General features: G+C 44.9%; 1 protein-coding gene across 1 annotated transcript; it reads left to right on the top strand.

Annotated features, from left to right (window-relative positions):
* Positions 1 to 1359: 1359 nt before the first annotated feature.
* On the top strand, positions 1360 to 2067 carry LOC121374420 (octapeptide-repeat protein T2-like). The gene has a single exon (XM_041501522.1). It carries the CDS (start codon positions 1360 to 1362, stop codon positions 2065 to 2067), a length of 708 nt encoding a protein of 235 aa, XP_041357456.1.
* Positions 2068 to 18448: the final 16381 nt, after the last annotated feature.

The raw sequence follows: 18448 nt of genomic DNA, 5'->3' as shown, positions 1-18448 counted from the left end.
CATATATGTATTTTATTTCAATATAAAAATAATAAAATAACAAGAAAAACATATTTTATTTAATTTACGTTCTTTTTTATATGGTTATATGCAAATTTTAACTTTAGTGACCTCAAATTTACCTTTAATAATTCAAGTAACATTTACAAAATAACAGAATAACAAATTAAATAGAAGTCCTGTCATCAAAATATATACGCTTTTCTAATTGTGATGTTTTCAAAAATAGTTTGCAAATGTTTGGTGAAATGCATACAATTAAGACGTTTTTAGTGGTTATTTAATAAAATAAATAAAATAGCTTGTGGTATTTGCATTAAATATTATCCTTAAATTAGTTCAGGGTGTTTCTGTTAAATTATTTTCAGAAAACAAACAAGAAATAAAAAAACATCCCTTAGATTGCTTAATTTGTGGAATTTTCCTTTTTAGGGTAAGTAGTAGTGCTAACAATTTTAAAATTTAAAAAAAAAAAAAATCTTATTATATGAAATATATTTTAATAACTGAAATATATTTTAATAACTGAAATATATTTTAATAACTGATTTCATAATGAATTTCCTTCAAATCCATGTACCTAAAAATGATAATTTTTATTTAGGAAATACATAAAATAAATATATTTGTCACTCCATTTATCAAAATGATTTTTTTTTTAAATCTTCAGTTTATTTTAGGTTAGGATCATACAAATGAATTTCGCGCGAGAGAGAGAGAGAGAGAGAGAGCGAGAGAGAGAGAGAGAGAGAGAGAGAGAGAGAGAGAGAGAGAGAGAGAGAGAGAGAGAGAGAGAGAGAGAGAGAGAGAGACAGACAGACAGACAGACAGACAGACAGACAGACAGACAGAAACAGAGACAGACAGGTACCCTGGCTGAGAGACAGAGACACACAGGTATTCTGGCTGAAAGACAGAGACAAACAGGTATCCTGTCTGAGAGACAGACAGACATGCTGGCTGAGAGACAGAGACAGAAAGGTATCCTGGCTGAGAGACAGAGACAGGCAGTAATGCTGACTGAGAGATAGAGACAGACAGGTATCTTGCTTGAGAGACAGAGACAGACGGGTATCCTGGCTGAGAGACAGAGACAGACAGGTATGCTGACTGAGAGACAGAGAGACAGAGACAGACAGGCATGCTGACGGAGAGACAGAGACACAGAGACAGACAGGTATGCTGACTGAGAGACAGAGAGAGACAGGCATGCTGACGGAGAGACAGAGACAGACAGGTATGCTGGCTGAGAGACAGAGACAGACCAGCATGCTGGCTGAGAGACAGAGACAGAGAGATATTATGGCTGAATGACAGAGACAGACAGGTCTCCTGGCTGAGAGACAGAGACAGACAGGCATGCTGACGGAGAAACAGACACAGACAGGTATGCTGGTTGAGAGACAGAGACAGACAGGTATGCTGACTGAGAGACAGGGACTGACAGGCATGCTGACGGAGAAACAGAGACAGAAAGTCATGCTGGCTGAGAGACAGAGACAGACAGGTATGCTGGCTGAGAGACAGACAGGCATGCTGGCTGAGAGACAGAGACAGACAGGTATGCTGGCTGAGAGACAGAGACAGACAGGTATCCTGGCTGAGAGACAGAGACAGACGGGTACGCTGGCTGAGAGACAGGGACAGACAGGCATGATGACGGAGAGACAGAGACAGAGAGTCATGCTGGCTGAGAGACAGAGACAGACAGGTATGCTGGCTCAGAGACAGACAGGCATGCTGGCTGAGAGACAGAGACAGACAGGTATGCTGGCTGATAGACAGAGACAGACAGGTATCCTGGCTGAGAGACAGAGACAGACGGGTACGCTGGCTGAGAGACAGGGACAGACGGGTACGCTGGCTGAGAGACGGAGACAGACAGGTATGCTGGCAGAGAGACAGAGACAGACAGGTATGCTGGCTGAGAGACAGAGACAGACAGGTATGCTGGCTGAGAGACAGAGACAGACAGGTATGCTGGCTGAGAGACAGAGACAGACAGGTATGCTGGCTGAGGAGAGACAGAGAAGACAGACAGACAGCCATGCTGACGGAGAGACATAGTCAGACAGGTATCCTAGCTAAGAGACAGAGAGAGAGACAGGCATGCTGGCTGAGAGACAGAAACAGACAGACATGCTGCCTCAGAGACACAGATACATACAGGTATCCTGTCTGAGAGACAGAGGAAAAGAGACAGACAGGCATGCTGGCTGAGAGACAGACAGGCATGCTGGCTCAGAGACAGAAACAGACAGGTATGGTGTCTGAGAGACAGAGGAAAAGAGACAGACAGGCATGCTGGCTGAGAGACAGAAACAGACAGGCATGCTGACTGAGAGACAGAGACAGACAGACATGCTGACTGAGAGACAGAGACAGACAGACATGCTGACTGAGAGACAGAGACAGACAGGTATGCTGACTGAGAGACAGGGACAGACAGGTATGCTGACTGAGAGATAGGGACAGACAGGTATGCCGGCTGAGAGACAGAGAGACAGCGACAGAAAGTTATGTTGGTTGAGAGACAGAGACAGACAGCCATACTGGCTCAGAGACACAGAGCCAGACATGTATGCTGGCTGAGAGACAGAGACAGACAGGTATGATTGCTGAGAGACAGAGAGACAGAGGCAGACAGGCATGCTGGCTGAGAGACAGAGACAGACAGGTATGCTGACTGAGAGACAGACAGAGAGACAGTTATGCTTGCTGAGAGACAGAGACACAGAAACAGACAGACATGCTGACTGAGAGACAAGGACAGACAGGAATGCTGTTTGAGAGACAGAGACAGACAGACATGCTGGCTCTGAGACACAGAGACAGACAGGTATCCTGTCTGAGAGATAGAGAGACAGAGACAGACAGGCATGCTAGCTGAGAGACAGAGAGACAGAGACAGACATGCATGATGGGTGAGAGACAGAGAGACAGAGACAGACAGGCATTTATTTATACTTATCCAATTAAGGTTCAATCACGCTGTCCTGGACACATACCTCAGCCATCTGGGCTGTTTATCCAAGCCAGCAGGTTAGTTCCAGTTGTGGTTAGTCCGGGAGCCCAGAGAGGTTTAATTAGCATTAGGTTTAATTAGATGCTAATTAAACCTCTCTGGGCTCCCGGTTTAGGTGCTTTCATGTCTGTGGGAAAGTGCACATACCAGTAAAAGTTCCCTTGCTACATACTGGGTTAGTTGTTAGTTGTTAGTGGTTAGTGAGAGAGAAGTTGATGTAGTGGTATTGCACCTACCCATCGAGTCAATAAAACTCGCTCTGGGTGGGATCCGATGCCGGGATGCGAACCCAGTACCTACTAGCCTTACGTCTGACGGCTTAACAACTGCACTGCCTAAGCTGGTGCTGTTAAACTGCTGTGACGCGGCTGTTAATCAGATTGTAATTAAACTGAGTTCTGTTTAGTCGAGATGACGAAACACAGGTGTTACATTGCATTATAGTGCAAATGCCACGTACATCCATAACGGAAGGCAAATGCGTGGGTACAGGCAGTGCGGAGTAAGGGAGGGGGGGGGGGGGTTCGGGAGTCTAGTCCCCACCCCAATAATTCTGAATCAAAAATATTACTGGTAGTAAATATTAAGGCAGAGATGAATTTTACGTGTAGGAAAGGGTTTTTTGTTTAACGACATCACTAGAGCACAGTTAAAGAATTTCAATGTGTGTGTGTGTATATATATATATATATATATATATATATATATATATATATATATATAAGAAGTTTGTTTTATTTAACGACGCCACTAGAGCACATTGATTTTTTTATCTTATATCGGCTATTGGATGTCAAACATTCTGACACTGTTTTTTTTACAGGAAAGCCGCTGTCGCCACATAGACTACTCTTTTACGACAGGCAGCAAGGGATTTTTTATTTGCGCTTCCCACAGGAAGGATACTACAAACCATGGCCTTTGTTGAACCAGTTATGGATCGCTTGTCGGTGCAAGTGGTATTCACCTACCCATTGAGCCTTGCGGGGCACTAACTCAGGGTTTGGATTCGGTATCTGGATTAAAAATTCCATGCCTCGACTGGGATCCGAATCCAGTACCTACCAGCCTGGCGGTCCCTCCTCCACCCACCCGAACCCTTTCCTGTCCTGGACGGAGGACCCGGCTAAGGCGGGCAGTTGTGCCCAGGACAGGCGTGCGCTACAACAGCACCTTAAAAATGTTTCCTTCATGTATGTATATGTATATATCCTCCCTCTCTCTCTCTCTCTCTCTCTCTCTCTCTCTCTCTCTCTCTCTCTCTCTCTCTCTCTCTCTCTCTCTCTCTCTCTCTCTCTCTCTCTTCCCGCTCCCTGCCCCCTCGTCAGTGTAACCGTAACGTAGACACAGAGTATCCGTACTTCAAGATAGTCTTTTGTGTATGTAACACAATCATTCGATTTATTTTCGTAAAGTATTTATATAATACTGTTGCATTGTTTGAATCTTGAATAGCATGTTCATGAGTTATATATAATTCATTAATTCTAAAATACGAAGAATAAATCAATTATTTCTTAAGGTGAAGAAGTTTGACTTAGCGATGTTCTGACAAATGAATTAACGACACCTCTAGAACACATTTATTAATTATCTGTTATTTGGATGTCAAACATTTGGCAATTTAGACTAAATTAGTCTTAGAGAGGAAACACGCTACATTTTTCCATTAGTAGCAAATGATCTTTTATATGCACCATCCCACTGACTGGATATCACATACCACGGCCTTTGAAATACCAGTCGTGGTGCTCTGGCTGGAACGAGAAATCGCCCAATGAGAAAATCGATCCCAAGCTATCCGCGTATCAAGCGAGCGCTTTACCAGTAAACTACACCCCCCCCCCCCCCCCCCCCCCCCCCCCCCCCCCCCCCCCATGTTGGTAACAATCGATTTAACAAGTTTCTAGGTTACCTCATGTCAATTCTCCACTGGAGACATGCAGCCATTTGTCACCATACAAAATGTACTAATTATGAATTTTTATCATATAATACTTTAGGTATCGTATCCAGTGTAATAACAATATGTGATGTTTTTTAGATCACATACTTTGATAACTGTTTTATCTTTGTACATTAGATGTAAATTAATCAGGTCACGACAATACTCTCTCTCTCTCTCTTCTTCGCTAACTTCTCTCTCTATCTCTCTCTCTCTCTCTCTCTCTCTCTCTCTCTCTCTCTCTCTCTCTCTCTCTCTCTCTCTACTCTCTCTCTCTCTCTATCTCTCATCTTCTCAGTTATAAGATCAAAATGACACGTAACTAGTACTGGTACTAACAACAGGTGTTTCTATGTAACCCGGCCACCGGTCTACTATCTCGGTCTTACTCTCTCCAATTCGTGGTCTATAAATCCACCGCTCTAGGTATAACCACTCTTCTCTCTCACCTCTCTCTCTCCTCTCTCTCTGCTCTCTCTCTCTCTCATCTCTCTCTTCTCCTCTCTTCTCTCTCTCTCTCTCTCTCTCTCTCTCTCTCTCTCCAGGTCTCTGCCTGCGTCTCCCTCCCTGTCTCATACATACTTTGAAAATTTGATATCTTTGTAAATTAGATGTAAATTAATCAGGTCACGGTAATACTGTTATTGACATGTAATCAAACGTACCACAGTGTCATTCCAGAACTGACGTATGCAATCACAATCATCAAAGAAAAAAGGTATAAAAGCAACTTTACATTGAAAGCTTCTTAAAACGAAAAATACCAAGAACTAGTCTGTTGTTATGTGAGGATATTCATGCAAAGTCGTTGTCATTCCCCTTCAAAAAGACACAACGTCACATATTCATACACCATTTGAATATCGAGTAATGGCGGGGCAGGAATTAAAGACGAGTATACAGTTTATAAAAACACGTTGTATTAAGCACCAAAACCTTAGTGGTTTTACACATCCAGGACAGGACATAAACATTCTCTCTCTCTCTCTCTCTCTCTCTCTCTAGCCTCTATGTATTATTAATCATGCAGCCATGCGTCCTGTGACCTGATGACCCTTACATGATAATTCGAAGTGTTATTATGTCACTGCCTGATATCACTTCCGTTGCTAGCATGATAACATTGGCGTTGCTATGTGTTATCAGGTCACTAGGAAATACGTTCTGCGCATGACCGATGTTTGCCCACTTTTCAGGTAGGTTGTTTCCTTATTTTTCAAACATCCAGTTACAATAATAATTGTTGAACTGCATTAAGAAATATAACGTTTACACTTTCCGGAACATCATGTTACCTCTAGTTTTTCCATTTTCCATTATTCTGAGTTTGCCAGCGTTTTGAATTAAACATTTCACAGGGACAGTAACATTAAAAAACATAATATTTTCTTACGTACTCGATGTTTTGCAACCAAAAGCCGATGGTTGTTTAATCAATATGCGGGCAGGTGTAAGACCACTACACCGACTTCTCTCTCACTAACCACTAACAGTGGACAGGTGTAAGACCACTACACCGACTTCTCTCTCACTAACCACAGGTAACAGTGACTTCTCAGGTGTAAAGACCACTACACCGACTTCTCTCTCACTAACCACTAACACTAACACCGTGGGCAGGTGTAAGACCACTACACCGACTTCTCTCTCACTGTAAGACCACTACACCGACTTCTCTCTCACTAACCACTAACAGTGGGCAGGTGTAAGACCACTACACCGACTTCTCTCTCACTAACCACTAACAGTGGACAGGTGTAAGACCACTACACCGACTTCTCTCTCACTAACCACTAACAGTGGACAGGTGTAAGACCACTACACCGACTTCTCTCTCACTAACCACTAACAGTGGGCAGGTGTAAGACCACTACACCGACTTCTCTCTCACTAACCACTAACAGTGGGCAGGTGTAAGACCACTACACCGACTTCTCTCTCACTAACCACTAACAGTGGGCAGGTGTAAGACCACTACACCGACTTCTCTCTCACTAACCACTAACAGTGGGCAGGTGTAAGACCACTACACCGACTTCTCTCTCACTAACACTAACAGTGGGCAGGTGTAAGACCACTACACCGACTTCTCTCTCACTAACCACTAACAGTGGGCAGGTGTAAGACCACTACACCGACTTCTCTCTCACTAACCACTAACAGTGGACAGGTGTAAGACCACTACACCGACTTCTCTCTCACTAACCACTAACAGTGGGCAGGTGTAAGACCACTACACCGACTTCTCTCTCACTAACCACTAACAGTGGGCAGGTGTAAGACCACTACACCGACTTCTCTCTCACTAACCACTAACAGTGGGCAGGTGTAAGACCACTACACCGACTTCTCTCTCACTAACCACTAACAGTGGGCAGGTGTAAGACAGGTGTAAGACCACTACACCGACTTCTCTCTCACTAACCACCTCTCACTAACCACTAACAATGGGCAGGTGTAAGACCACTACACCGACTTCTCTCTCACTAACCACTAACAGTGGACAGGTGTAAGACCACTACACCGACTTCTCTCTCACTAACCACTAACAGTGGGCAGGTGTAAGACCACTACACCGACTTCTCTCTCACTAACCACTAACAGTGGGCAGGTGTAAGACCACTACACCGACTTCTCTCTCACTAACCACTAACAGTGGGCAGGTGTAAGACCACTACACCGACTTCTCTCTCACTAACCACTAACAGTGGGCAGGTGTAAGACCACTACACCGACTTCTCTCTCACTAACCACTAACAGTGGGCAGGTGTAAGACCACTACACCGACTTCTCTCTCACTAACTCTCCACTACACCGACTAACCCACTAACAGTGGGCAGGTGTAAGACCACTACACCGACTTCTCTCTCACTAACAACATGGGCAGGTGTAAGACCACTACACCGACTTCTCTCTCACTAACCACTAACAGTGGACAGGTGTAAGACCACTACACCGACTTCTCTCTCACTAACCACTAACAGTGGGCAGGTGTAAGACCACTACACCGACTTCTCTCTCACTAACCACTAACAGTGGGCAGGTGTAAGACCACTACACCGACTTCTCTCTCACTAACCACTAACAGTGGGCAGGTGTAAGACCACTACACCGACTTCTCTCTCACTAACCACTAACAGTGGACAGGTGTAAGACCACTACACCGACTTCTCTCTCACTAACAATGGGCAGGTGTAAGACCACTACACCGACTTCTCTCTCACTAACCACTAACAGTGGGCAGGTGTAAGACCACTACACCGACTTCTCTCTCACTAACCACTAACAGTGGGCAGGTGTAAGACCACTACACCGACTTCTCTCTCACTAACCACTAACAGTGGGCAGGTGTAAGACCACTACACCGACTTCTCTCTCACTAACCAGGTGTAAGACCACTACACCGACTTCTCTCTCACTAACAATGGGCAGGTGTAAGACCACTACACCGACTTCTCTCTCACTAACCACTAACAGTGGGCAGGTGTAAGACCACTACACCGACTTCTCTCTCACTAACCACTAACAGTGGGCAGGTGTAAGACCACTACACCGACTTCTCTCCCACTAACCACTAACAGTCACTAACCACTAACAGTGGACAGGTGTAAGACCACTACACCGACTTCTCTCTCACTAACCACTAACAGTGGGCAGGTGTAAGACCACTACACCGACTTCTCTCTCACTAACCACTAACAGTGGGCAGGTGTAAGACCACTACACCGACTTCTCTCTCACTAACCACTAACAGTGGGCAGGTGTAAGACCACTACACCGACTTCTCTCTCACTAACCACTAACAGTGGGCAGGTGTAAGACCACTACACCGACTTCTCTCTCACTAACCACTAACAGTGGGCAGGTGTAAGACCACTACACCGACTTCTCTCTCACTAACCACTAACAGTGGGCAGGTGTAAGACCACTACACCGACTTCTCTCTCACTAACCACTAACAATGGCCAGGTGTAAGAACACTACACCGACTTCTCTCTCACTAACCACTAACAGTGGACAGGTGTAAGACCACTACACCGACTTCTCTCTCACTAACCACTAACAGTGGGCAGGTGTAAGACCACTACACCGACTTCTCTCTCACTAACCACTAACAGTGGGCAGGTGTAAGACCACTACACCGACTTCTCTCTCACTAACCACTAACAGTGGGCAGGTGTAAGACCACTACACCGACTTCTCTCTCACTAACCACTAACAGTGGGCAGGTGTAAGACCACTACACCGACTTCTCTCTCACTAACAATGGACAGGTGTAAGACCACTACACCGACTTCTCTCTCACTAACCACTAACAGTGGGCAGGTGTAAGACCACTACACCGACTTCTCTCTCACTAACCACTAACAGTGGACAGGTGTAAGACCACTACACCGACTTCTCTCTCACTAACCACTAACAGTGGGCAGGTGTAAGACCACTACACCGACTTCTCTCTCACTAACAATGGGCAGGTGTAAGACCACTACACCGACTTCTCTCTCACTAACCACTAACAGGGGCAGGTGTAAGACCACTACACCGACTTCTCTCTCACTAACCACTAACAGGGCAGGTGTAAGACCACTACACCGACTTCTCTCTCACTAACCACTAACAGTGGACAGGTGTAAGACCACTACACCGACTTCTCTCTCACTAACCACTAACAGTGGGCAGGTGTAAGACCACTACACCGACTTCTCTCTCACTAACAATGGGCAGGTGTAAGACCACTACACCGACTTCTCTCTCACTAACCACTAACAGTGGGCAGGTGTAAGACCACTACACCGACTTCTCTCTCACTAACCACTAACAGTGGACAGGTGTAAGACCACTACACCGACTTCTCTCTCACTAACCACTAACAGTGGGCAGGTGTAAGACCACTACACCGACTTCTCTCTCACTAACCACTAACAGTGGGCAGGTGTAAGACCACTACACCGACTTCTCTCTCACTAACCACTAACAGTGGGCAGGTGTAAGACCACTACACCGACTTCTCTCTCACTAACCACTAACAGTGGGCAGGTGTAAGACCACTACACCGACTTCTCTCTCACTAACCACTAACAGTGGGCAGGTGTAAGACCACTACACCGACTTCTCTCTCACTAACCACTAACAGTGGGCAGGTGTAAGACCACTACACCGACTTCTCTCTCACTAACCACTAACAGTGGGCAGGTGTAAGACCACTACACCGACTTCTCTCTCACTAACCACTAACAGTGGACAGGTGTAAGACCACTACACCGACTTCTCTCTCACTAACCACTAACAGTGGGCAGGTGTAAGACCACTACACCGACTTCTCTCTCACTAACAATTGGCAGGTGTAAGACCACTACACCGACTTCTCTCTCACTAACCACTAACAGTGGGCAGGTGTAAGACCACTACACCGACTTCTCTCTCACTAACCACTAACAGTGGACAGGTGTAAGACCACTACACCGACTTCTCTCTCACTAACCACTAACAGTGGGCAGGTGTAAGACCACTACACCGACTTCTCTCTCACTAACCACTAACAGTGGGCAGGTGTAAGACCACTACACCGACTTCTCTCTCACTAACCACTAACAGTGGGCAGGTGTAAGACCACTACACCGACTTCTCTCTCACTAACCACTAACAGTGGGTGTAAGACAGGTGTAAGACCACTACACCGACTTCTCTCTCACTAACCACTAACAGGGCAGGTGGGCACCACTGTACCTACACCGACTTCTCTCTCACTAACCACTAACAGTGGGCAGGTGTAAGACCACTACACCGACTTCTCTCTCACTAACCACTAACAGTGGACAGGTGTAAGACCACTACACCGACTTCTCTCTCACTAACCACTAACAGTGGGCAGGTGTAAGACCACTACACCGACTTCTCTCTCACTAACCACTAACAGTGGGCAGGTGTAAGACCACTACACCGACTTCTCTCTCACTAACCACTAACAGTGGGCAGGTGTAAGACCACTACACCGACTTCTCTCTCACTAACCACTAACAGTGGGCAGGTGTAAGGACTGTGTAAGACCACTACACCGACTTCTCTCTCACTAACCACTAACAGTGGACAGGTGTAAGACCACTACACCGACTTCTCTCTCACTAACCACTAACAGTGGGCAGGTGTAAGACCACTACACCGACTTCTCTCTCACTAACCACTAACAGTGGGCAGGTGTAAGACCACTACACCGACTTCTCTCTCACTAACCACTAACAGTGGGCAGGTGTAAGACCACTACACCGACTTCTCTCTCACTAACCACTAACAGTGGACAGGTGTAAGACCACTACACCGACTTCTCTCTCACTAACCACTAACAGTGGGCAGGTGTAAGACCACTACACCGACTTCTCTCTCACTAACCACTAACACTACACCGTGGGACAGGTGTAAGACCACTACACCGACTTCTCTCTCACTAACCACTAACCACTAACAGTGGGCAGGTGTAAGACCACTACACCGACTTCTCTCTCACTAACCACTAACAGTGGGCAGGTGTAAGACCACTACACCGACTTCTCTCTCACTAACCACTAACAGTGGGCAGGTGTAAGACCACTACACCGACTTCTCTCTCACTAACCACTAACAGTGGGCAGGTGTAAGACCACTACACCGACTTCTCTCTCACTAACCACTAACAGTGGGCAGGTGTAAGACCACTACACCGACTTCTCTCTCACTAACAGGTGTAAGACCACTACACCGACTTCTCTCTCCACTAACACAGGTGTAAGACCACTACACCGACTTCTCTCTCACTAACCACTAACAGGGACAGGTGTAAGACCACTACACCGACTTCTCTCTCACTAACCACTAACAGTGGGCAGGTGTAAGACCACTACACCGACTTCTCTCTCACTAACCACTAACAGTGGGCAGGTGTAAGACCACTACACCGACTTCTCTCTCACTAACCACTAACAGTGGGCAGGTGTAAGACCACTACACCGACTTCTCTCTCACTAACCACTAACAGTGGACAGGTGTAAGACCACTACACCGACTTCTCTCTCACTAACCACCTCTCACTAACCACTAACAGTGGACAGGTGTAAGACCAGGTGTAAGACCACTACACCGACTTCTCTCTCACTAACCACTAACAGTGGGCAGGTGTAAGACCACTACACCGACTTCTCTCTCACTAACCACTAACAGTGGGCAGGTGTAAGACCACTACACCGACTTCTCTCTCACTAACCACTAACAGTGGGCAGGTGTAAGACCACTACACCGACTTCTCTCTCACTAACCACTAACAGTGGACAGGTGTAAGACCACTACACCGACTTCTCTCTCACTAACCACTAACAGTGGACAGGTGTAAGACCACTACACCGACTTCTCTCTCACTAACAATGGGCAGGTAACCACTGGGCAGGTGTAGGTGTAAGACCACTACACCGACTTCTCTCTCACTAACCACTAACAGTGGACAGGTGTAAGACCACTACACCGACTTCTCTCTCACTAACCACTAACAGTGGGCAGGTGTAAGACCACTACACCGACTTCTCTCTCACTAACCACTAACAGTGGGCAGGTGTAAGACCACTACACCGACTTCTCTCTCACTAACCACTAACAGTGGGCAGGTGTAAGACCACTACACCGACTTCTCTCTCACTAACCACTAACAGTGGGCAGGTGTAAGACCACTACACCGACTTCTCTCTCACTAACAATGGGCAGGTGTAAGACCACTACACCGACTTCTCTCTCACTAACCACTAACAGTGGGCAGGTGTAAGACCACTACACCGACTTCTCTCTCACTAACCACTAACAGTGGGCAGGTGTAAGACCACTACACCGACTTCTCTCTCACTAACCACTAACAGTGGACAGGTGTAAGACCACTACACCGACTTCTCTCTCACTAACCACTAACAGTGGGCAGGTGTAAGACCACTACACCGACTTCTCTCTCACTAACCACTAACAGTGGGCAGGTGTAAGACCACTACACCGACTTCTCTCTCACTAACAATTGACAGGTGTAAGACCACTACACCGACTTCTCTCTCACTAACCACTAACAGTGTACAGGTGTAAGACCACTACACCGACTTCTCTCTCACTAACCACTAACAGGGCAGGTGTAAGACCACTACACCGACTTCTCTCTCACTAACCACTAACAGTGGGCAGGTGTAAGACCACTACACCGACTTCTCTCTCACTAACCACTAACAGTGGGCAGGTGTAAGACCACTACACCGACTTCTCTCTCACTAACCACTAACAGTGGGCAGGTGTAAGACCACTACACCGACTTCTCTCTCACTAACCACTAACAGTGGCTGTGCAGGTGTAAGACCACTACACCGACTTCTCTCTCACTAACAATGGGCAGGTGTAAGACCACTACACCGACTTCTCTCTCACTAACCACTAACAGTGGGCAGGTGTAAGACCACTACACCGACTTCTCTCTCACTAACCACTAACAGTGGGCAGGTGTAAGACCACTACACCGACTTCTCTCTCACTAACCACTAACAGTGGGCAGGTGTAAGACCACTACACCGACTTCTCTCTCACTAACCACTAACAGTGGGCAGGTGTAAGACCACTACACCGACTTCTCTCTCACTAACCACTAACAGTGGGCAGGTGTAAGACCACTACACCGACTTCTCTCTCACTAACCACTAACAGTGGGCAGGTGTAAGACCACTACACCGACTTCTCTCTCACTAACCACTAACAGTGGGCAGGTGTAAGACCACTACACCGACTTCTCTCTCACTAACCACTAACAGTGGGCAGGTGTAAGACCACTACACCGACTTCTCTCTCACTAACCACTAACAGTGGGCAGGTGTAAGACCACTACACCGACTTCTCTCTCACTAACCACTAACAGTGGGCAGGTGTAAGACCACTACACCGACTTCTCTCTCACTAACCACTAACAGTGGACAGGTGTAAGACCACTACACCGACTTCTCTCTCACTAACCACTAACAGTGGACAGGTGTAAGACCACTACACCGACTTCTCTCTCACTAACCACTAACAGTGGGCAGGTGTAAGACCACTACACCGACTTCTCTCTCACTAACCACTAACCACTAACAGTGGACAGGTGTAAGACCACTACACCGACTTCTCTCTCACTAACCACTAACAGTGGACAGGTGTAAGACCACTACACCGACTTCTCTCTCACTAACCACTAACAGTGGGCAGGTGTAAGACCACTACACCGACTTCTCTCTCACTAACCACTAACAGTGGGCAGGTGTAAGACCACTACACCGACTTCTCTCTCACTAACCACTAACAGTGGACAGGTGTAAGACCACTACACCGACTTCTCTCTCACTAACAGTGGACAGGTGTAAGACCACTACACCGACTTCTCTCTCACTAACCACTAACAGTGGGCAGGTGTAAGACCACTACACCGACTTCTCTCTCACTAACCACTAACAGTGGGCAGGTGTAAGACCACTACACCGACTTCTCTCTCACTAACCACTAACAGTGGACAGGTGTAAGACCACTACACCGACTTCTCTCTCACTAACAACTAGGTGTAAGACAGTAACAGTGGACAGGTGTAAGACCACTACACCGACTTCTCTCTCACTAACCACTAACAGTGGGGTGTAAGACCACTACACCGACTTCTCTCTCACTAACCACTAACAGTGGTGTAAGACCACTACACCGACTTCTCTCTCACTAACCACTAACAGTGGGCAGGTGTAAGACCACTACACCGACTTCTCTCTCACTAACCACTAACAGTGGGCAGGTGTAAGACCACTACACCGACTTCTCTCTCACTAACCACTAACAGTGGGCAGGTGTAAGACCACTACACCGACTTCTCTCTCACTAACCACTAACAGTGGGCAGGTGTAAGACCACTACACCGACTTCTCTCTCACTAACAATTAACAGGGCAGGTGTAAGACCACTACACCGACTTCTCTCTCACTAACCACTAACAGTGGACAGGTGTAAGACCACTACACCGACTTCTCTCTCACTAACCACTAACAGTGGGCAGGTGTAAGACCACTACACCGACTTCTCTCTCACTAACCACTAACAGTGGGCAGGTGTAAGACCACTACACCGACTTCTCTCTCACTAACCACTAACAGTGGGACTTCTCTGTAAGACCACTACACCGACTTCTCTCTCACTAACCACTAACAGTGGGCAGGTGTAAGACCACTACACCGACTTCTCTCTCACTAACCACTAACAGTGGGCAGGTGTAAGACCACTACACCGACTTCTCTCTCACTAACCACTAACAGTGGGCAGGTGTAAGACCACTACACCGACTTCTCTCTCACTAACCACTAACAGTGGGCAGGTGTAAGACCACTACACCGACTTCTCTCTCACTAACCACTAACAGTGGACAGGTGTAAGACCACTACACCGACTTCTCTCTCACTAACCACTAACAGTGGACAGGTGTAAGACCACTACACCGATCTCACTAACCACTAACAGTGGGCAGGTGTAAGACCACGCCTGCACTGGCAAGTGCAAGGGAGCACCAGCAGTCTCTCTGATGTTGGTGGCAGGCGGGGGGTATTTGGTCTTATGGAATTTTGAAAGTCCCGTAGGATTATGTCAAAGAGGAAGAGGTGCGCGTTTTACATGAAGGAAATTTGGCGCAATTTTGATAGTCGTTCTAATTGAAATAGTAAAGAGAGCCAATAGGTTTTGCTTTTAGCCTTAAAATATATAGATCTACAGAAACCATGAAAGTGATGTTTCGTGAAAAGTAATATTTTCGCTGTAAATAAAAAACTAAAAATAACACAACAACAACAGCCAAACCACTGTAGTTTAGTTACAGTGAAAATACAGAAATCATATTTATATTTCTATGAACAAGTTCATGCTCCAATTATAAATGATTACGAAATAATTAATGACGTCAGTGTCGCTTCGTCGGTGTTATATGCTATACGGTTATATGACGCAAACATATGGTTAAGGACCACACAGATATGGAGAGAGGAAACCCGCTGTCGCCACTTCATGGGCTACTCTTTTCGATTAGCAGCAAGGGTCCTTTTATATGCACCATCCCACAGACAGGGCCAAATAATGGTGACACAATGTCCTGTCATTGACTTCAACTGATTTATTTATTCTTTTCTTTTATTATTATTATTTTTTTATTTTTTTTGGAGTTGTGGTGTTTTGTGTTTTGTGTTTTTTTTTTTTTGTATTTGTTTTTGATTTCTTTTCGTGTGTGTTTCGTGTGTATGCTTGTTTGTTCTTGTTTTTAGGGGGGGGGGGGGGGGGGGGGGGAATGAACGGTTACTTTGTCCGGCTTGTTTTCACAGCTGATCCAACATTTAGAACTGGCCAGAGAGCCATTCTGCAAGGAAATATCTAGTTTAGTATAGTTGTTAAACACATTCGACTGTCAGATCAGCAAATTATCTAAACAAAACGTCTGATAAAATTGGCTGACAATTGGAGTTTGCCCTTTTTTACAATAGTACTTCATAATACTGATTAGACTCAATATTTCAATATGTAGCAACAAACTGTATACATTAAAATCTATAGTATATTTTAAACAATATCAATATGTTCATAAAAATAAATTCCTTGGCCCCCAAAGCTTTGACTAGACATTAAGTTTACACTGTATGACAACTACAAGTCAAATCAGGTTTTTATTTTAGTGGCCATCTTGAATTTGAAGTCGAAATTTAGGTGGTCCGAAGGCATATTTTGATATGTATACATGAAAACTAATCCACTTAGTGAAGTTTGAACCTAACTATATTTAATTTCATCTTGGGTTGCACCAAATATAGCTTTTGTAGGTTTTGCTTTCTCTGATCTGAATATGAGCCTACGACCCAACAGAAATACAGTTGACCATTTATCAAAAGGCGATAACATACGATCAATAGGGTCCTAATTCACTAAGGTCTCTTTGGCATCCTCTTTGCAAGTATTTTAGCATTGCACTGCGAGATCGCAAAGTTGCGAGAGTTTACTGAATTAGGCCCCTGGTCATCACCTAGGAGCATCCAGTCGTATGTCTTGAAATTAACAACAACCCATGTGTTATCAAAACTAATGCATGATGTTCTCAACAACGGGTGTGTAAGAAAGTAATGCATTTATTTATTGTTGTTTCACTTGTAGAAAATTCAAAATATTATTGCGTGAATGAAGTATTATGATCATTGTTCAATCGCAGTTTTCGCAATATTTTGTTGTTCGCAAAATATTTTTGATTTGCAGTATTTGTTTATCAACAACTCAGTACATTTTAAAGCTATTTCATGTCGAACGTGTGGTTAGTTAGACACTTGCTCAAAATCGTAACGCCATAATGTGAGAGAGAAGTCGATGCAGTGGCATTACACCTACCCATCGAGTCAATAAAACTCGCTCTGGGTGGGATCCGATTCCGGGATGCGAACCCAGTACCTACTAACCTTACATCCGACGGCTTAACAAGTGGACTGTCTAAGCTGGTGTTTTTAACATGCAGTGACCCAGCTGTTAATCAGATTGCAATTAAACTGTGTTCTGTTTAGTCGAGATGACGAAACACAGGTGTTACATTGCATTATAGTGCAAATGCCACGTACCTCTATAACGTTTCCGTACCTAGTACAGATAATGCGGAGTAGGAGGGAGGCTTCGGGGCTCTAGTCCCGCCCCACACTAATTCTAAATCAAAAATATTGCTGGTAGTAAATGTTAAAGGGACATTCCTGAGTTTGCTGCAATTGTTAAGATGTTATCGACTAACAGAGACATTTTTAACGATTGTAATTATATATCAAATATATTTTTCTGAATAAAATATTACTGGCTGCATATTAAACGTGTTTGTGATCGTCCTAGTGTTTGTACTAGGTTAAATTTCATTTCATTTCTTAAATATAATTTGTTCGTACGTACGAAATTATTTGAATACAAAATCCAATTTGGGCTTCTTACAAATATTAAGACGACCAGAAACACATCGAATATACAGACACCGATATTCTAAACAAGAAAATATATTTAATATGTAAGTTTAATCGTATAAATATTTTATTAGTCGGAAACATATTACAGTGCAGAAAACTCAGGAATGTCCCTTTGAGGCAGAGATGAATTTTACTTGTAGGAAAGGTTGTTTTGTTTAACGACACCACTAGAGCACATTGATTTCTTAATCATCAGCTATTGAATGTCAAACATTTGGTAATAGTAGCAAGGATCGTTTATTTACACCATCCCACAGACAGGATAGCACATACCACGGTATTTGATATACCAGTCATGGTGCTTTCATGTTTTTGGGAAAGTGCATACACCCGTAAAAGATACCTTGCTGCATATGGAAAAAATGTAGTGCGTTTCCTCTGATGACTACGTGTCAGAATTATCAAATGTTTGACATCCAATAGCCGATGATTAAGTAATCAATGTACTCAACTGGT

Source organism: Gigantopelta aegis, chromosome 6, assembly GCF_016097555.1.
Source record: "Gigantopelta aegis isolate Gae_Host chromosome 6, Gae_host_genome, whole genome shotgun sequence".
NCBI classification, from domain to species: Eukaryota; Metazoa; Mollusca; class Gastropoda; order Neomphalida; family Peltospiridae; genus Gigantopelta; species Gigantopelta aegis.
The sequence above is the reverse complement of the archived record's forward strand: the minus strand, read 5'-3'. Positions and strand labels throughout refer to the sequence as shown.